The sequence below is a fragment of the Oryctolagus cuniculus genome, chromosome 4 (genome assembly GCF_051225735.1).
Source record: "Oryctolagus cuniculus isolate XC-2025 breed Fujian yellow rabbit chromosome 4, ASM5122573v1, whole genome shotgun sequence".
NCBI lineage: Eukaryota > Metazoa > Chordata > Mammalia > Lagomorpha > Leporidae > Oryctolagus > Oryctolagus cuniculus.
In genome coordinates, this window is record NC_142870.1 from 2,463,589 (window position 1) to 2,484,051 (window position 20,463).

The window sequence follows — 20,463 nt, forward strand, 5'->3', positions numbered from 1 at the left end:
CTGCCGGCCCAGGCTGCCTTCGCGCCGGCGTGGTAATGGGTTTTGGGGGCAGGCCCTCCGGTCCTCCTCCTCCCACGTCCGTTCTGGGACCTTGCTGGGTGGAGAAACTCCTAAAATTCCTCCCAGAACTTAAAATTTTTTAAAATACTTATTTATTTATTTGAAAGTCAGAGTTACACACACACACACACACACACACAGAGGTCTTCCATCCGCTGGTTCACTCCCCAGTTGGCCGCAATGGCCCGAGCCGCACGGATCCGAAGCCAGGAGCTTCCTCCAGGTCTCCCACGCGGGTGCAGGGGCCCAAGCACTTGGGTCATCTACTGCTTTCCCAGGCCACAGCAGAGAGCTGGACAGGAAGTGGAGCAGTGGGGACGACCCTGTGGCGCACTGGGTAAAGCTGCTGCCTGCAGTCCTGGAATCCCATACTGGCACCGGTTTGAGTCCCGGCTGCTCCACTTCCGATCCACTCTCTGCTATGACCTGGGAAAGCAGTGGACGATGCCCAAGTCCTTGGGCCCCTGCACCCACGTGGGAGACCCGGAAGAAGCTCCTGGCTCCTGATTGGCACAGCTCCAGCTGCTGTGGCCAATTTGGGAGTGAACCAGCGGATGGGAGATTCTCTTTCTCTCTCTTTCTCTCCTCTCTGTAACTCTTTCAAATAAATAAATAAATCTTTTAAAAAAAGACAAAAAAAAAAAAAAAAAAAAGGAAGTGGAGCAGCCAAGACTGGAACCGGCGCCCACATGGGACGCCAGCCCTGCAGGCGGCGGCTTTTCCTGCTACGCCACAGCGCCAGCCCCGTCCCAGGACTTCTGAACGGAGCCTTCTTCTAAGCTGCCTCTGGAGAGGGTTGGCCAACCAGTTCCTGAACCATAACAAGTAACAAGACTGATACGTAAATGCTGGTTTGCTTCCAAGGCTTGCTTCCTCCTGGCCTCACACAGAAATTCCGAGTTTTCTTCAAGATTTTCCCGTTTTCTTTGGCTCTCGTACACACATTGCTAATGCCTACCCAGCTGCATAAAATGGTTCCCTAAGAGGAGTAACCCATAATCTTGGGGGTGGGGAGAACACGCCAAAGGCCCCCATGAACCTGGGAGCATCAATCTCTGGTAACACGTGCAGGGGCCTCGAAGGGCCAGCCCACAGTGCAGGTGCAGGGCTGCGGGGTCCCTGCGCAGGTGCAGGACTGTGGAGGAGGGAGAAGTCCCTGCGGGGTCCCTGCGCAGGTGCAGGGCTGTGGAGGAGGGAGAAGTCCCTGCGGGGTCCCTGCGCAGGTGCAGGACTGTGGAGGGAGGAGCAGGCCCTGCGGGGTCCCTGCGCAGGTGCAGGACTGTGGAGGAGGGAGAAGTCCCCGCGGGGTCCCTGCGCAGGTGCAGGGCTGTGGAGGGAGGAGCAGGCCCTGCGGGGTCCCTGCGCAGGTGCAGGGCTGTGGAGGGAGGAGCAGGCCCTGCGGGGTCCCTGCGCAGGTGCAGGGCTGTGGAGGGAGGAGCAGGCCCTGCGGGGTCCCTGCGCAGGTGCAGGACTGTGGAGGAGGGAGAAGTCCCTGCGGGGTCCCTGCGCAGGTGCAGGGCTGTGGAGGGAGGAGCAGGCCCTGCGGGGTCCCTGCGCAGGTGCAGGGCTGTGGAGGGAGGAGCAGGCCCTGCGGGGTCCCTGCGCAGGTGCAGGGCTGTGGAGGGAGGAGCAGGCCCTGCGGGGTCCCTGCGCAGGTGCAGGGCTGTGGAGGGAGGAGCAGGCCCTGCGGGGTCCCTGCGCAGGTGCAGGACTGTGGAGGAGGGAGAAGTCCCTGCGGGGTCCCTGTGCAGGTGCAGGGCTGTGGAGGGAGGAGCAGGCCCTGGGGGGTCCCTGCGCAGGTGCAGGGCTGTGGAGGGAGGGAGGAGCAGGCCCTGCGGGGTCCCTGCGCAGGTGCAGGGCTGTGGAGGGAGGAGCAGGCCCTGCGGGGTCCCTGCGCAGGTGCAGGGCTGTGGAGGGAGGAGCAGGCCCTGCGGGGTCCCTGCGCAGGTGCAGGGCTGTGGAGGGAGGAGCAGGCCCTGCGGCGCCCTGCGGACTCCCGCGGCCAGGAGCCGGGCCGAGCCTGCGGACACCGCGCCCGCCCGCGGCCCCGCGCCCCGAGGTCGGTCTCTCACGTCCTGATCGCTCCTCTGTTGCAGTTCTCGCGTGGACGGCCGGGCGAAGCCAGCCCGCACCGCGGCCGCCGCCCTCCGCAGGCCCGGAAGCGGCGCGAACGCCGCGCGGTTTGAGCCTCGTGGGTCTCCGTTCCGCGCAGCGTGGACGCCTTCCCGCGTTTTCCAGCGAGCGAGGGGTCAGAGGGCGCCGCGCAGGCGCACGGAGCCGAGGCCCCGGCGGCCATGGGCGAGGCCGGCGGCCCTGAGGAGGAGTGCTGGGTCAGTGGGGCGGCCGTGGGCTCGGCGTTCGCGTCCGCCCGGGGCACCGCGGGGTGGGCACCCGCCCGGGAGGCCGCAGGGCGCCGGGGAGCGCCCGCGCGGGCGGGGGCGGCGGCGCGTCCTGCGAAGGCCCGGCTCCCTCGGGAGGCGGCGAGGCCGCGGCGGGCAGCCTCTCCCGGCCTGCTGCGGGCGTTGGCCGGGCGCGAGGCCCGTAACGCGGGCTCCGCTCCCGCCCGCAGCGCATGGGGCCCAAGGAGGAGTTCGTGAAGGTGCGGAGGAAGGACCTGGAGCGCCTGACCACGGAGGTGATGCAGATCCGCGACTTCCTGCCCCGCATCCTGGACGGGGAGGTGCTGGAGAGCTTCCGGAAGCTCCAGATGGTGGAGAAGAGTGAGTCCCGCGAGTGTGGACGGGGCGACTGCCACGCCCCCCTCCCCCCCCCCCCCGGCGGGGCTGAGCGGGGCCTGGCGGTGTGGACGGGGCGGCTGCCGGTCCTGGCCGGCTGAGCGGGGCCTGGCGGTGTGGACGGGTGGGCTGCTGGTCCTCGCCGGCTGAGCGGGCCTGGCGGTGTGGACGGGGCGGGTGGGCTCCTGGTCCTGGCCGGCTGAGCGGGGCCTGGCGGTGTGGACGGGTGGGCTGCTGGTCCTCGCCGGCTGAGCGGGCCTGGCGGTGTGGACGGGGCGGGTGGGCTCCTGGTCCTGGCCGGCTGAGCGGGGCCTGGCGGTGTGGACGGGGCGGGTGGGCTCCTGGTCCTCGCCGGCTGAGCGGGGCCTGGCGGTGTGGACGGGTGGGCTGCTGGTCCTCGCCGGCTGAGCGGGCCTGGCGGTGTGGACGGGGCGGCTGCCGGTCCTGGCCGGCTGAGCGGGGCCTGGCGGTGTGGACGGGTGGGCTGCTGGTCCTCGCCGGCTGAGCGGGCCTGGCGGTGTGGACGGGGCGGGTGGGCTCCTGGTCCTGGCCGGCTGAGCGGGGCCTGGCGGTGTGGACGGGTGGGCTGCTGGTCCTCGCCGGCTGAGCGGGCCTGGCGGTGTGGACGGGGCGGGTGGGCTCCTGGTCCTGGCCGGCTGAGCGGGGCCTGGCGGTGTGGACGGGGCGGGTGGGCTCCTGGTCCTCGCCGGCTGAGCGGGGCCTGGCGGTGTGGACGGGTGGGCTGCTGGTCCTCGCCGGCTGAGCGGGCCTGGCGGTGTGGACGGGGCGGGTGGGCTCCTGGTCCTGGCCGGCTGAGCGGGGCCTGGCGGTGTGGAGGGTCGGCTCCTGGTCCTCGCCGGCTGAGCGGGGCCTGGCGGTGTGGACGGGGCGGTCGGGCGGGTGGGCTCCCGGTCCTCGCCGGCTGAGCGGGGCCTGGCGGTGTGGACGAGTCGGCTGAGCGGGCCTGGCGGTGTGGACGGGGCGGTCGGGCGGGTGGGCTCCTGGTCCTGGCCGGCTGAGCAGGGCCTGGCGGTGTGGACGGGTCGGCTGAGCGGGGCCTGGCGGTGTGGACGGATCGGCTGAGCGGGGCCTGGCGGTGTGGACGGGGCGGCTCCCGGTCCTCGCCGGCCGAGCGGGGCCTGCTCGGAGTCACGTCTGAGCGTGGCCGCAAGCAGACTTCACCCTGCTCCTGACGTCGGGTGATTCTAGCGATCTACTGTTATTTAAGGACGTGCTAGTTTATTCTGAGAGGTACAGAGAATCTCCACCTGCGGGTTCACTGCCGCCGGCTGCAGTGGCCAGGCTGGGCCAGGCCAAAGCCAGCAGCTCCGTCCAGGTCTCCCACGTGGGCCGTCGTCCACTGCTGCCCCAGGCCGCGGCAGAGAGCCGGATTGGAACCGGCGCCCCTAGGGACTCGGTGTCGCAGGCAGTGGCTTCGCCTCCTGAGTCCCAGTGCCGGCCCCAGTGATTTCAGCGCTTGCGTGAACACGGACATTTAACTGCTGGTGCGCGCGGGCGGGCGAGGCGGCTCCCGTCTGCAGCGGCCGGAGCGGCCAGCAGGTGTCAGCACCCGGTCGCCGTCAGCCTCAGACGTCTGTCCGGCTTTAAACAGCCGCTGGCCCCATCTGGTCAGGACCTGGCCCCGCTCCCCGGGGGCAGCCTGCCCTCCTGCGTGCTGCTGGCCCCGCCCTGCTGTAAGTGGCCGTGTGGCTGGGGCTGAGGCTGGGTCCTGAGGGTTCCAAGTATTATGAATTTAATGTTTTAGTACGTTTTACTTTGATAATTGGTTTTCCATCTGGCTGTCTTTTTTTTTTTTTTTTTTTTTTACAGAGTGGACAGTGAGAGAGAGAGAGACAGAGAGAAAGTTCTTCCTTTTGCCGTTGGTTCACCCTCCAATGGCCGCCGTGGCCGGCGCACCACACTGATCCGAAGCCAGGAGCCAGGTACTTATCCTGGTCTCCCATGGGGTGCAGGGCCCAAGGACCTGGGCCATCCTCCACTGCACTCCCGGGCCACAACAGAGAGCTGGCCTGGAAGAGGGGCAACCGGGACAGAATCCGGCACCCCAACCGGGACTAGAACCCGGTGTGCCGGCGCCGTAGGCGGAGGATTAGCCTAGTGAGCTGCGGTGCCGGCGCTTGGCTTTCTTTTCAAAGATGTATTTATTTCTTGAAAGGCAGTGACAGAGAGAGAGAAGCAGACGAACTGGTCTCCCGTCTGCTGGTTCACTGCCCAGGTGGCCCCGGGTGGCCCCAGGTGGCCTGGAGCTGGCTGAAGCCGGGAGCCGGAAACTCTGCCCGGGTCTCCCTGTGGGTGACAGTGGTGCCGTCTTCCTCCGCTTGCCTGTGCGGTTAGGGAGCTGGGTTGGAAGTGCAGCAGCTGGGACTTGCCCAGCGCTCTATGCGGGATTTTGAGGCTTGCAGATGGTGGCCCAACCCACTGCACCAACGCTGGCCTCAGCTTGGCTGTTTTAAGTTCTTGTTTTCTGATGAACTTTCTTGTTACCCATGTTCTGGAACATACTTTATTTATTTTTTTTGAAGACTTATTTATTTGAAAGTCAGAGTTACACAGAGAGGAGAGGCGGAGAGAGATCTTCCACCCAGTGGTTCTCTCCCCAATTGGCCGCAAAGGCCAGAAGTGTGCTGATCTGAAGCAGGAGCCAGGAACTTCTTCACGTGGGTGCAGGGCCCAAGGACTTGGGCATCTTCTACTGCTGTCCCAGCCACAGCAGAGAGCTGGATGGGAAGAGGAGCAGCCGGGACTAGAACCCGTGCCCACATGGGATTCCGGTGCTTCAGGCCAGGGCGTTAACCCTCTGCGCCACAGCGCCGGCCCCTGGAACAAACTTTAGTTTCTGGTAAATCCGACTCACCTTTGGGTCTGTTTCTAGTGTGTCTTTTCCGTCTTCGTAGATTTAGTAATTCTGTATTGAATAACAGACTTAGAAACACCTGTGGTGTTTGTTTATGTGTATTTATCTGTTTACTTAGAGGAGCGAGAGTGTCCCGTACACGGGTTCACTCCCCGGCCGCTGGGCCTGGTCAGAGTCCGGCTCTGGGAACCCAGTCCAGGTCCCCTCAGGGTGGGGACTACCACTTATCGCTGCTGCCCGCAGGGTCTTCACGAGCGGGCAGCTGGACTCGGGAGTGGCACTCGGATACGGGGTGTGGCCATCTGAGCGCGAGGCCCGAGCTTAGCCCCTGTCAGTGGGCGTCAGCAGCGAGAGGCGCTGGACGCCGGTGCGCTCTGCGGCTGCTTTTGGTTCATTCTCTCTCTGGCCAGGTCAGTCTGCAGGAGTTGGGTGGAGGCTGTCTTCGTCCATCAGGGCTGCGCTGACCCTGGGCTGGCTTCCACCTTAGTCCCAGCCGGCCTCGTCCTGGGAGGCAGTCCAGCGAGAGCTGGGTGTGCTGGAGCCGGCCACCAGGGCGGGCCTGGGCCCGCGCCTCTTCCTCTTCCGTGCTGCTTACCGAGTGGGTCTGATGGGGCGCATCCTTCTGCACACGTGTTTCCGTTTTTAAAAATTTATTTATTTATTTGAAAGGCAGAGTTAGGCAGAGAGAGAGACAGAGAGACTGAGAGACTGCGAGACTGCTTTCCCAGGCCATAGCAGAGAGCTGGATCGGAAGAGGAACAGCTCGGACTCAAACCGGCGCCCAGTGGGATGCTGGCGCTGCTCCTGGCTCCTGGCTTTGGGTCGGGCCAGCTCTGGCCACTGCGGTCATTTGGTGAGTGAACCAGCTGATGGAAGACCTCACTCGCTCTCTGCCTCTCTATAACTCTGTGTGTTTGTTTGTTTGTTTTTGATTTTTTTTGACAGGCAGAGTTAGACAGTGAGAGAGAGAGACAGAAAGGACTTCCCTCTGTTGGTTCACCCCCCCAAATGGCTGCTACAGCCGGCGCTGTGCCTATCCGAAGCCAGGAGCCGGGTGCTCTCCTGGTCTCCCATGGGGTGCAGGGCCCAAGCACTTGGGCCATCCTCCACTGCACTCCCGGGCCACAGCAGAGAGCTGGCCTGGAAGAGGGGCAACCGGGACAGAATCCGGCGCCCCGACCGGGACTAGAACCCGGTGTGCCGGCACCGCAGGCGGAGGATTAGCCTAGTGAGCCATGGCGCCGGCCAACTCTGTTTTAAATAAATAAATAAATATTAAAAAAAAGTTCAAAAAATACCTTTTACAAAAAAAAAAAAAAGAGAGAGAGAGAAATGTATTGTGTCACTACAAAGGACAGGCCTTGGAGATGTTTCAGATTAACCGGGGCTAGAGATGCTTGAGGTGTGACAGTACCCCAGACGGGGTTCTGTGCTTGAAGGAAAAAAAATGCCGCCGAGGGCAGCACGGGGTCAGGTGCAGGATGCCAGGCTGGGTTAGGTAAGGTGTCAGCCTCGCCTCCCGGGGTGGTGAGCGCGTGCTGGCGCCGGGCGGCGCCTCTCCCCGGGAGGCGTTCGGACTGCTTAGGGAAAGGGCCGTGGTAGCTGTGCTGGTTCTCGGTGTGTCCGAGTGCGCGCGCGCGTGGACGGGCATTCTTTGTGTTTTTCCCATGAAACATTTGTGAGTGTGAAACTGCTTCCCAGTAGAGCGTTCAGGAAGCATAGCATGGAGTGGAGATGGCCGTCAGAAGGCGGCGGAACTGGAGCGATTCCGGGCGCGCAGGCTCTGCCGTGGGACCCCGAAGCCTCTGAGATTCATTTCCTGGGAGTTTGGTGTTGGTGAGAAGAGAGGGCGCTCGGGCTCTGGGAGTGGGGGGACCGTGGAGACGGCCCGAGAGTGAGCATGGTGAGGGGCTGAGCTTGATGTGGCTTTTGCTACGGCCCGGGCAGGAGCCTGCGCAGCGTGTCGTGCTCTGAGCTGGCAGAGTGCAGAGAGCATGGTGGACAGGTGGCTCGCAGGAGGGGCAGGGCTGAGGGACAGCACGTGGAGCGAAGTGCCCAGGAGATCACAAGTGTGGTGCGCCGTGGCCTGCTCGGGGCCAGGAGCAGGAGGGGTCATCGGCCTTGGTGAGGGGCGTGACTGGGAGGTGATTGACAGTACCCTTGGCTTCAGCCGCAAGGGAGGGTAAGGAGAGTGGAGCAGTCAGTGAGCCTTAGCCCGTCTCATCCCCCAGGGTCCTGCCGGCCCTGCTGCCTGCTGTACCCAGCAGGAAGCTACAGGACGGGGAGCCCAGTGGCTGCAGACGTGGGTGTCAGGTGGGTGTCAGCCTTTTGGAGCACAAAGCAGGGTGCAGAGTCCCTGAGGCACATGGGGAGTGTCCCTGACACGGGAGTGTGAAGCTAGAAGCGGGCGGAAAGGGGCCTGTGGGCAGACAGGCTGGGGCGCGTCACTCTTGGCCACGCGGTGGGGGGGGGGCGCGTCACTCCTGGCCACGCGGCGGGGCAGGGGCGCGTCACTCCTGGCCCACGGCGTCCTCGTGGCTGGCGTGTCAGGAATGGAAAGCAGGTGCCTCGACTGTGGTGTGGGAGACGCTTGGGCAGGCCTCGCTCGAGTGCCGGGAGGCTGGCGTGGCTTTGTGGGCTGGGTGCTAACCAGGTGGGCGCTGTTACATGCCTGGCAGTTTGTCAGGCACTGCCGGGTGTCGTGGGATGAGGAAGGCAGGAGCTGAGCCTCTCCTTCGGAAGTTTGCCGTGGGCTGGGAGCTCTGGGGTGCAGATGGCGGTGGTGGCGTGGGCCAGTGCCAGGGATGCTGGCAGTGCCGGCAGCCGCCGAATGCCCGTTAGTCACACACTTTCTCCATCTCACGGAAGATTCCGCCAGTGTATTTGGAAGCAGATTTTTGTCAGGAAATCAAAATGCTATTTCTGTGTTCTGGCTCCAGTTTTCCTCTCCTTCCTTTGGTTTAACGTTTTGACAGCTGATTAAAATGGTGTTTGGCTGGCTTAGAATGGGAGCTAGGACTTCAAATGCATTTATGTTCTTTAATTTTTTTAATGAATCCTGGAATGTTCTGATTTCTTTAAAAGTACTATTTCTTTTTTTAAAAAATTAATTTATTTGAAAGGCTGAGTGATGAGAGGGAGGGAGAGAGTGAGGTAGAGAGAGATCTTCTGTTGCTGGGTCACTCCTCAAATGACCGCAGCAGCCAGGGCTGGGCTGGGGTCTCCCGTGTGGGCGGCAGGGGCCCGAGCACTTGGCCTTCTTTCTCAGGCCCGTTAGCCGGGAGCTGGTTTGGAAGTGGCGCAGCTGGGACTTGGACCAGTGCTCTGATAACGGATGCTGGTGTTGCAGGCGGCAGCTTAACCTGCTCATTGCTACGCTGGCCTGTTCATTTTACTTTTTGGACTTAGTTTTTGGCACATGGGAAGAGCGCCCTGGGGCGTCGCTGAGTTGGGAGATCTGCCTGACACAGGCACTCCGTGACAGCCTCCTGGGCACCATCTCTTCAGCAGGTCGGAGGGCGCCGAGGGTTCTTTGTGGAAGGAGGGTCTGTGGAGTTCCGTGAGCTGGCGGAGGGGCACCACACTGGGCTCTGCGTTTCCGTGGGCTGAGTCCGTGAGTGGGAGTGCTCTGTAGGTCTCTGCCCCTTCATGGTGAGGACCTTGCTGTTTGAGGGGCCTGCCGGGGACTGCACCCCGAAGCAGAGCCCTAGGAGAGAATGGGCAGTTGAGAGAGCCTTAGCAGAGATGGTCCCGTGAGGTCTGACCGTGGACTTGGCTTTTCCGTCCTGGTTCCTGAAGGCACCCGTACATCTCTGTGAGATGATCGGAGTCCTCCAGGGACTTGGTAGGAGGGGGACACGAGGCCCACCCACGGTGACGGGGTGAGTGCGGGGAAGGCCTCGGGGGTCCGGGAGGACCTGGTGGAGGAGTGGGGACTAGGAGGTGGGTGAAGAGCCTCCTAGGCAGCAGAGGGTAGACACGTGCCAACATGGGAAACCACACGGGTGTCAGTCGGGCACTGAGGAGAATTCTGTTTCGGCTTGTAGAATCCTGCTCCTGCAGTGCAGAATCGGCCCATCCTGCGGTTGTGGTTCTTGTTGGCTCTAAGATTGGTGCTCGGCACGGGTGTCAGAGCTGATGGGTGGCCCCCGGGGGGCTCTGAATCACCCCCGTGAGCTCTGAGGTGCTGACGCCTTCTGTGGTGGCTGCGTCTCCGAATGTGCGGTGTATCAGGGCCTTCGACTGTGAGTGGGCGTAGATCTGGGTGTTCTTCTGTTTGGGAGCTATCCACCCACCCCCACTCCTGCTAGTTGGGGCCTCGGAAGGATCCAGAGTCATCTTGGAGGTTGGGCTGTGTGCATGGGGAGCCATGGGCTAGGAGGGCCTTGGAATGGAAACTTGTGGGTCCCACACAGCCCTGATTGTCATGTGTCGGAGCTCGATGAAGCCCCAGGAAGCTGTGCAATGATTCGTGTTGTGAGTTGGCAGGAGTGTGACGTGGAGAAATACGCTGGAAGAGACAGAGAGAACATGTGAGGGTGGAGGCGGGGCTTGGAATGATGCTGCCACCTGGGAGGAGGGGCTGGGGAAGCGAGGGGCATCCCTGCAGACCCTCACGCTGGCTCTGGCAGCAGGCGTGTGAGACCGCGCAGGTCTGTCCTCAGCCATCTGGCTGTGGCACTGTTTCCTGCAGTCGCAGAAATCTGACATGTGACCCAGATGGCAGCTGCAGGCCAGGAGCAGGCCATCGGCGCTGACTGAACTCTTCGCTAAGTGTCTCAGAGCAAGGGAGTTAACAGTTAGTGACTCTTGAAACCTTTATTTTGGTACGTGTTTGCGGAGGTCAGCACACCTGCGAACACATGGACAGTGGGCAGGCTGGGGGTACAGGCAGGCACACTGGCCCTTTGGGGTCCTTTCATTTCTTTCGTCGGTGTTTAGAAGCCCTACTTTTCAGGACAGTTCTGTCTTGCCTGTGGAGTGATCTGGAGGTAAGTCATTCTCGCGGTGTCAGCAGTGTTAAAGCTAGGAGATGCCGTTTCAGGAGAGGTTGAGGTGGAAGCGTCCGTGCCAGGTGTTCGTGTCGGCCTCACCGTCCTTTCATGCTGTTGCCGTCGTAAGATCGCTAAGGATGAGCAGTGACAATGCAGGCTGGGCCAGGTGGCGGCCCGCCCTGTTCTGATGCCAAGGCTGAGTGAGACACTGTGTTGATGACAGGTAACGTATCGCTCCCGGACTTATTTCTGTCCCTGGTTCTTCAGAGTCTTTGCAGAAGCATTATACTGTCCTTACAGATGCGTGAGACATGCAGGTGGCCGAAGTCACTGTGCCTTCTTCCAGTCAAGAGTCGGGAGGAGGCAGCTGGCGTTGTGGTGTGGCAGGTGAAGAGCTGCTGCCTGCGCTGCTGGCATCCCACGTGGGTGCTGGTTCATGTGCTGCCCGTTCCACTTCCGGTCCAGCTCCCTGCTAACGGCCTGGGAAAAGCAATACAAGATGGCCCTGCCACCCATGTGAGAGACCTGGACGAAGCTCCTGGCTTCGGCCTGGCTCAGCACTGGCCATTGTGGCCATCTGGGGAGTGAACCAGCAGATGGAAGATGTCTCTGTCTCTCCTTCTCTCTCTGACTCTGTCAAATGAATAAATAAACTTCAAAGGGAGAAGAAATGTATGAAGTGAAATTCATTGTTGTGACAGATAATGGTGAAGTGCCTCTGCATTCCATATACTCTTCTGCACGTTGGGGCTGTGGCGTGAGACAGACTGAGGAAAACCCGTCCCCGTGGTGGTTCAAGGGCCCATGCAGCGAGCCCAGGTGCAAGCTGCAAGGTGGTCGTTAGGAGGCTGAGCAGTGCTCCTGTCTGGCCACAGGGCGGCGGCCTCACACAGCAGAAAGGCACCTGCTGCTTGGGGGCTGCTGTGGCTGGGTGTGGCCTCTGAGCAGCCTCCTGGAGTGGCAGGGCTGTGCCTGTGTGGGGTGTTAACTTTCTTGAAGGTCACATACCACGCAGAGCAGGGATTGTGAAATTGCCACAAGGACAGGCAGTCTGGCGTTCACAGTGAGTTCCTGCAGGTGTTTACACCTGCTGAGGTTTGTAGAAACGTAACTTCCTATTTTCATTATCGTGGTTGAATATTTAATAATAGAAATCTGAGTTAACTACAAGGGAACATGTTTAATTCACTGATAATCTCACCGCTGTTCTGACTTCATTTCATTTCGTTTCTGTCTGGTGTGTATTTCATCCTGATTATAAAGCTTGTGGTGCGTGTGTAACAGTAGTATCTCTCCATTAGCACCGTTACCATGTGCAGCTTTACACGCGGAGTGGTAGGTCGGCTTTGACTCCTGGTGGCACAGAAGAAAGCCTGCCGGTCCGGTCCCGTTGTGCGCAGTGTGGAGGAGAGAGCTCTGATAGCCCACGTTGCCTCACTGGTCTGAGAGAGGCTTTGCCAGCCAGCGATGGGATCTCCAGCTGGTCTGAATATTCACCTGTAGTTCTCTCTGGAGCGGGTGGTCTCCCCTGTTTCTTCCCCCAGAGCTCCAGGAACCCCCGTGGCTCCTCCTTGCCCTCCAGAGTGGACTGTGCTGAGCGTGGGCCCTGCAAGTACAGCAGGGCTCTGTCTTCAGGCTGCCGTCCCTGCCCTTTGCCCTCTGCCCTCTGCCCTCTGCCCTCTGCCCTCCTGTTCCTGTGGCTGCTGCCAGCGCGTGTCCTTGCATTTCATCTGCCGTCATCCTGAAGCCGTCGTTCTCAAAGTGTGGCCCCCAGACAAGCAGCCTCCACCTCTCTGGGCGTGGGTTAGAAATGTGGCTTCTCAGGGCCACCCCAGCCTGCTCGAAGCCTGCAGGGATGGTCAGCCCTGTGGGTTTTGTCAAAGCATCCGGATTCTGAGGCGCACGAGTGTTGGAAAATCACTGTTGTGTGGTGTTGCTGCTTCGATCGGAGAAGTTGCACAGCCTTGCTTAGCTCTGCCTGCAGACCTGGGGGTACGGTAGCACAAAACCCGACCCTTCTCAGCCCTGTGGATGGAGCACTCACAATTTTGAGTTGCATATTTGATTTTTTGAATGTCAGTAATTCAGTAGCGTGACATTTTAAATTTGCATTTGGTAACACTTCTGATTAATTGCCATGGCTGTCTTTTGGGGTTTTTGTTGCCATCTGACGCATCAATGAAATGAATGTGGGGGGAGGAGGCGTCACGGGGCCCTCGTCTTGGCCTCCGTCCCTCTCCCGCCTCCATTGACTACTACTGCAGTTGTTCCCATTGAGTCCGGCGGCCAGCTGGCGAGCTGGCTGTGTGAGTCAGCGCGTGCTGGCACCGCCTGCGCGCCGGGCCTCCTGCTGCTCGTGGAGCAGAGACGAGTCTGTGCCTCGAGACGGGCGGGCTTCTCAGCTCCGCCTCCAGTGCTTTAAATAACACGCGTGCTTGCAGCCTGGAGTACACGTCTGACAGCACAGCGAGGCCTTCAGACGCAAAACACAAAGACGCGGAGGTCCTTTCTGCTGCGGGCTAAAAGCTGATAGGGACTTAAAAAGCCAGGCCTTTGGGTGCTGGTCCATGTGGGCTGCTTAGAAGTCAACAGGGAGTTCTGACTTAGGGAGTCCCTACAGACTCTGCAGCACAAGGCTGGGCTGAGCAGGTGCTTAGGGGCGATCAGTGATTTGAAACATCTTGAGTATTTTCATGTCTGTCTCCTGTAGACCTGGAAAGGAAAGAGCAAGAATTAGAGCAGCTGAGAATGGACTGCGAGCACTTTAAATCCCGGCTGGAGACCGTGCAGGCTGACGGCGTGCGGGAGAGGAAGGTACGGAGCCGGGCACCCACCCTGCCTCTCACTCCTCCTGAGCAGCGGCTCCTGGTGTCCACCTTCATCCTCCAGAGGTGGTATTTCACAGGGTGGGATTCTGAGTGGGTTGCAAGGCAGGAGAACAGTTGGAGTCCACAGCGATTTACCATGAAGACTATTCACTTGAGGCCTTTTAATTTTCATCCTTAAAGAGGATGAGGCCAGCGCTGTGGCGTAGCTGGTGAAGCTGCCGACTGCAGTGCCGCATGCTGTATAGGTGCTGGTTTGAGTCCTGCCTGCTCCTCTTCCGATCCAGCTCTCTGCTGTGGCCTGGGAAAGCAGTAGAAGATGCCCAAGTGCTTGGGTCCCTGCACCCACATGGGAGACCTGGAGAAAGCTCTGGCTTTTGGCTTTGGATTGGCAAAGCTCCGTCCGTTGCATCCATCTGGGGAGTGAACCAGCGGATGGAAGACCTCTCTCTCTCTCTCTCTCTGTGCCTCTGCCTCTCTCTCTCTCTCTCTGTCTCTGTCTCTGTCTCTGTCTCTAACTCTGCCTTTCAAATAAGTAAATGAATCTTAAAAAGAAGGTACACTCCAAAGTGCAAGCATTCCTAACAGGAGTCTCAGGGGGAATAAAATGCACATAATGACTTGTACCTGGGGACGGATTCGTTACCTCGAAGTGTTTGTAACTGATTTGGAGATTACTGACGTTCTAGAAATAACCAATTTTATAGGCCATAATAATATTTTTAATATGTGTCTTTATTTATTTTTTGATGGATAAATTGTTTATTCTTCTGTAAACCCAGAACTGTTCTGCCTCTTCTCGCAAACTTTGGGGCTTGGACCTGTTTTTGTTTTTGGTTAATAAGACAATAATAACGTTACTAATAGCAGCCACGCTGTATCAGATGTTTGCTGTGTGGAAACAGGCCATCAGCAGCTGTCTGCACATCACATGAGTCTCCCAGCACAGGTGTATCAGCAGGCACACGCCTAGGAAGGTGAGCTGCTGTCCAGGGTCACGATGCTTGTGTGCTCAGCTGTGTTGCCTGCTGCCTCCTCACTCGCAGGGCTTCCACACGTTTGTGGCTGCAGCAGAGGTTTTCCTCAACCAGTGTTTTATTTTTTAAAGAATTATTTATTTGAAAAGCAGAGTTACAAGGAGAGAAGGACACACACACACACACACACACACACAAATTGAAAGGAGGAGAGAGAGCTCTCTCTTCCATCTTCTGGTTTACTTTCCAAATGGCCACAACAGCCTGGGCTGGGCCAGACCAAATCCAGGAGCCTGGAACTCCATCCAAGTGTCTGGCAAGGGTGGTAGGGGTCCACGTACCTGGGCCGTCATGTGCTGCTTTCCCAGGCGCATTAGCAGGGACTGGACTGGAAGTGGAGCAGGCGGGACTCAGACCAGCGCTCATGCGGGGTGCTGGCAGCATCAAAGTGGCCTCTTAACTCTCTGTGCCACAGTGCCAGTCCCAAGTGGGCTTTGTACAGATTTTAATATAGAGAAAGTAGTAAATAATAGTTTTGTTCTTAAGTCAGAGTTAGATTAAATACCCTATATTTAATGTTGAAATTTTTAGTTTTCTCACATTCTGGTTAGATGTTATTTTTTTTTATTTATTTGAGAGGCAAAGTTAGACAGTGGTCTTCTATCTGCTGGTTCACTCCCCAAATGGCTGCAGTGGCTAGACCTGGGCTGATCGGAAGCCAGGAGCCAGGAGCTTCTTTCTGGGTCTCCCACGTGGGTGCAGGGGCCCAAGAACCCAGGCCAACTTCTGCTTTCCCAGGCGCAATAGCAGGGGCCAATGCTGTGCTGCAGTAGGTTCATCCTCCGCTTGCGGCGCTGGCAGCCCGTATGGGCGCTGGTTCGAGTCCCAGCTGCCCCTCTTCCAATCTGGCTCTCTGCTATGGCCTGGGAAAGCAGTAGAAGATGGCCCAAGTGCTGGGGCCCCTGCCCCCACGTGGGAGACCTGGAAGAAGCTCCTGGCACCTGGCTTCAGTTTGGCACAGCTCCGGCCATTGCAGCCATCTGGGGAGTGAACTAGCAGATGGAAGACCTCTCTCTCTCACTCACTCTCTCTCTCTCACTCTCTCACTGTCTGTAACTCTACCTCTCAAATAAATAAATAAAATATTAAAAAAAGGAAAGAAAAACAAAAAGAAGTGGAAGAGGGGCCTACACTGTGGTGCAGCGGGTTAAAGCCCTGGCCTGCAGTGCTGGCATCCCATATTGATGCTGGTTCAAGTCCCAGCGGCTCCTCTTCTGATCCAGCTCTCTGCTGTGGCCGGGAAAGCAGTGGAAGATGGCCCAGGTCCTTGGGCCCCTGCACCCACGTGGGAGACCTGGAAGAAGCTCCTGGCTCCTGGCTTCGGATCAGCTCAGGTCTGGTCGTTGTGACCATTTGGAGAGTGAACCAACGGATGGAAGACCTTTCTTTCTGTCTCTCTCTCTCTCACTGTCTGTAAATCTACTTCTCAAATGCATAAATAAATCTTTAAAAAAATAATTAATAAAAAAGAAGTGGCATAGCCGGGACTCTAACCAGAACTCATATGAGATACCGGTGCTACAGGTGGAGGTTTAACCTGTGCCACAGGCCACAGTGCTGGGCCCTGTTTAGATCTTTTTTTTTTTTAAAGGGAAAGGGTTTATTGGGGAAAACCCAGCAGACCGAAGGGAAGGGGCAAAGAGGGAAGAGGAGAGTAAGAGAGAAAGAGGAGAGAGGAGAGGGGAGGGGAGAAGATATAGCAGAGAGAGGGGAAACGAGAGGAGAGGGGCGAGCAGATGAGAGGAGAGAGCAGAGGGAGCCACGTGTTCAGGAACAGGCCCTTTTAAAACTTTGCCGGAGGGCTACAACTCGCCAGTTTCCTAACATTCCCCCCTTTTGTTTTTTATAAAGCAGGAGTTCTGTGGGATTACATTAGTCCTAAAAGTCCAGGACGGGTAGAGGGACGGTGATCTGTCTTTAGAGTTACTTCCTGCTGACATGGGGCGACGAGGTGCTCTTCGCTGGCACGGGGCGATGTCTCAGGCTGCTGTCTTCTGGGTGGGGAGCCGAGTACATCCCTGTAGCAGCATTTGGTTGACCGCCTGGTTGCTGAAGGCCTTCGTTTGTTCCATTATAACCTGCTGTGAACAGTTAAACAGACACTGTAGTATAGTAGACTTTGATTCCTGGGTGGGAGGGGGAGGTATGGTGAGCTGAGATAGTGAAAAGTTGGGGCTGCACACGTGGAAGGCAGAGGTTTTGGCTTAAACTTTGGAGGCCAATAGGACCTGGGCCAGAGAGCAGTACACATAGGAGGTTTAGGTCAGAGATAGAAAAGCTTGAGCATATGGCGTCTCCTTCCATTTTCCCAAATGCTCACGGAAGTGATAAAGATGGATGGAGATCGCAGCGCATTCGATGGCGTGGAAGGAATTCTGGGGTGTGTTTTGTGACTGGCAGAAATCCAGGACCCCAGAGCAGCTCAGAGATCCCCAAAGCGGGAGCAGAGTCACTGGGGGACGCTGGATCACCAACGTAAGGTTTTCCCGGCCAACGTACCAGTGTTATATATTTCTGTTATCCGTCACAAAGCACACTGAACACCGGAGTGAGGGAAAGAGTTTATTGGGGAAAACCCAGCAGACCAGGGGGAAGGGGCAAAGAGGGAAGAGCAGAGTAAGAGAGAAGAGGAGAGAGGAGAGGAGTGAGAGAGGAGAGTGAGAGGAGAGGAGAGAGGAGAGGAGAGAGGGGAGTGAGAGAGAAAGAGGAGAGAGGGCAAGAGAGAGAGGAGAGGAGAGGGGGGAGTGAGAGAGGGGAGTGAGGGAGGAGAGGGGAGGAGAGAGGAGAGGAGAGAGGGGAGTGAGGGGGGAGTGAGAGAGGAGAGGAGAGAGGGGAGTGAGAGGGGGGAGGAGTATAGCAGAGAGAAGGGAGACGAGAGGAGGGAGGAGAGCAGATGAGAGGAGCCAAGAGAGCCCTGTTAGATCTTAATAAACAGAAGTGGCTGTCTGGGGGCTGGCACTGTGGCACAGTAGGTTAAAGTCCTGGCCTGCAGTGTGGCATCTTACATGGATGCTGGTTTGAGTCCCGGCTGCTCCACTTCCAATCCAGCTCCCTGCTAATCGGCCTGGGAGAGCAGTTGAGGATGGCCCACGTCCTTAGGCCCTGCACCGTAATGGGACACCCAGGAGACGCTCCTGGCTCCAGATCAGCTCAGCTGTAGCCGTTGGAGCCATTTGGGGAGTGAGCCAGTGGATTGAAGGCCTCTCCTCCGCCTCCCTCCCTCCCCCTCTATTTCTCTATAACTCTTTCAAATAAATAAATTAAGTCTTTTTAAAGAAGTGGCAGTCTGAGTTGCTCTGGGCCTCAGTGTGCGTGGCCTGGAGTTGCGCAGCAGGAGAGGATTCGTAGGAGCTGGGAGTGCGGCCCGCTGCTCTGGGCCTGCCTTAGATTGCCGAGGTTCTTCGGTAAGACTGAAGCTTCAATTGAACAGAATCTTATATTTTTGTTTCTTTTTCTTTTTCTTTATTTTTATTTTTTGACAGGCAGAGTGGACAGTGAGAGAGAGAGACAGAGAGAAAGGTCTTCCTTTGCCGTTGGTTCACCCTCCAATGGCCGCCGCGGCCGGCGCACCACGCTCATCCGAAGGCAGGAGCCAGGTGCTTCTCCTGGTCTCCCATGGGGTGCAGGGCCCAAGCACTTGGGCCATCCTCCACTGCACTCCCTGGCCACAGCAGAGGGCTGGCCTGGAAGAGGGGCAACCGGGACAGAATCCGGCGCCCCGACCGGGACTAGAACCCGGTGTGCTGGCGCCGCAGGCGGAGGATTAGCCTAGTGAGCCGCGGCGCCAGCCTTTGTTTCTTTTTAAATTGATAGCCCAAGGAAAAATGCATATTTTTGCTGGCATTTTAGTTGTGTTGCTTAAAAACAAGCCATTGCAGTAACTTTCAGAGGAGATGAAGTGGCTGTGTCAGGGAGTTCCTGTCTCCTGGCTTATTGCCCTGGTACTAAGACCTTAGTTAAAGTGTGGGAACATTTTAAACTATCTTGTGTGTCCAGTTGAGTTTCCTGTTGAGTAATCCACCCAGTTTAATGCAGATAGAAACCCCTTGGGTTTGCTACAACAAGGCCGTAGCTTGTGTGCTGGTGGACAGGGCCTCCCCGCTGCCTCCCCGCTGTCTCCCTGCTGTCTCCCCGATGACAGGGCCTCCCCGCTGCCTCCCCGCTGCCCCCCCCCACTGTCTCCCCGCGGCCTCCCCCCTGCCTCCCCGCTGCCTCCCCACTGCCCCCCCCACTGTCTCCCCGCGGCCTCCCCGCTGCCTCCCCGCTGTCTCCCTGCTGTCTCCCCGATGACAGGGCCTCCCCGCTGCCTCCCCACTGCCCCCCCCCCCCACTGTCTCCCCGCGGCCTCCCCCCTGCCTCCCCCCTGCCTCCCCGCTGCCTCCCCACTGCCCCCCCCACTGTCTCCCCGCGGCCTCCCCCCTGCCTCCCCGCTGTCTCCCTGCGCCTTTCCTGTGGTCTCCGGCGCAGCTTATGATGCAGGGCTCGCAGAGCTGACTTTATTTTATTTTTTAAAAGATTTAATTATTTATTTGAAAGAGTTACACAGAGAAAGGAGAGGGAGAGAGAGGTCTTCCATCTGCTGGTTCACTTTCCAATTGGCTGCAACGGCTGGAGCTGCGCCAATCTGAAGCCAGGAGCCAGGAGCCTCCTCGTGTCTCCCATGCAGGTGCAGCAGCCCAAGGACATCTTCCAGTGCTTTCCTAGGCCAGCAGAGAGCTGGATCGGAAGTGGAGCAGCCGGGACTCAAACCGGTGTTCATGTGGGTTGCCGGCACTGCAGGTCAAGGTGTTAACCCGCTGCGCCACAGCGCCGGCCCTGCCGGCAGATTCTTGTACTGTGACAGTGCACCTGGGATCATCCTGGTATATCTACACAGCTGTACACCAGGCAGCTCAAGCCACTTTGGTTTTTTTGGAACTGCTTAGCAGATTCACAAGAAGTTTTAAGAAGTCCAGGGGCCTCTCCCATGTCCTTCCTTTTTTTTTTTTTTTTTGACAGGCAGAGTGGACAGTGAGAGAGAGAGACAGAGAGAAAGGTCTTCCTTTGCCGTTGGTTCACCCTCCAATGGCCGCCGCGGCTGGCGTACTGTGGCTGGCGCACTGCGCTGATCCGAAGTGAGGATCCAGGTGCTTCTCCTGGTCTCCCATGGGGTGCAGGGCCCAAGCACCTGGGCCATTCTCCACTGCACTCCCTGGCCACAGCAGGGAGCTGGCCTGGAAGAGGGGCAACCTGGACAGAATCCGGCGCCCTGACCAGGACTAGAACCCGGTGTGCCGGCGCCACAGGCAGAGGTTTAGCCTAGTGAGCTGCGGCGCCGGCCTGTTACTATTCTTTATTGGATCATGGTTTTGTTGTTATATGAAACACTTGTGTAATCTGTTCATAGTTTTCTTTGAGAAGTTGTACGTTGGGTGTGTCTCGGTATGTGTTGGGTTGTCTCGGTGTGTGTTGGGTGTGTCTCGGTGTGGGTTGGGTGTGTCTCGGTGTGCGTTGGGTTGTCTTGGTGTGCGTTAGGTGTGTCTCGGTGTGCGTTGGGTGTGTCTCAGTGTGTTGTCTCGGTGTGCGTTGGGTGTCTCTTGGTGTGCGTTGGGTGTCTTGGTGTGTTGTCTTGGTGTGCGTTGGGTGTCTCGGTGTGCGTTGGGTGTGCGTTGGATTGTCTCGGTGTGCGTTGGGTGTCTCTCGGTGTGCATTGGGTGTGCATTGAATTGTCTCGGTGTGCGTTGGGTTGTCTTGGTGTGCGTTGGGTGTCTCGGTGTGTTGTCTCGGTGTGCACGTAAACGCCTAGCTTCAGCGTCAGTTGTTGAGAAGACTGTCCTTCGTGGGGTTTCCTCGTCAACGTCAGCAGCTGGGTTTCAGGTGGCTTTGAGTGTCCATTCCTGGGCCAGTGCCCACGGACCTGCTTCTGGGCTTTACAGGAAGCCCTGCTTCTCGGTCCGG

The 20,463-nt window shown here is 58.5% G+C and overlaps 1 protein-coding gene across 19 annotated transcripts in view; it reads left to right on the plus strand.

Annotated features, from left to right (window-relative positions):
• The window catches only part of HSF2BP (heat shock transcription factor 2 binding protein), an 86,020-nt gene that overhangs the window by 255 nt on the left and 65,302 nt on the right, over positions 1 to 20,463 (plus strand). For 3 of the 19 annotated variants that reach the window (XM_089330479.1, XM_089330483.1, XM_089330476.1), the window contains exon 2: positions 13,375 to 13,478. In XM_089330479.1, coding sequence (XP_089186605.1) covers positions 13,413 to 13,478 — 66 coding nt within the window. In that variant the 5' untranslated portion in view covers positions 13,375 to 13,412. Of the gene's footprint in view, positions 1 to 2,156; positions 2,391 to 2,629; positions 2,781 to 11,624; positions 11,760 to 13,374; positions 13,479 to 20,463 lie in introns of those variants that run through there. The other 16 variants (XM_070071780.2, XM_051830140.3, XM_089330478.1 and 13 more) reach the window with 14 other exon arrangements.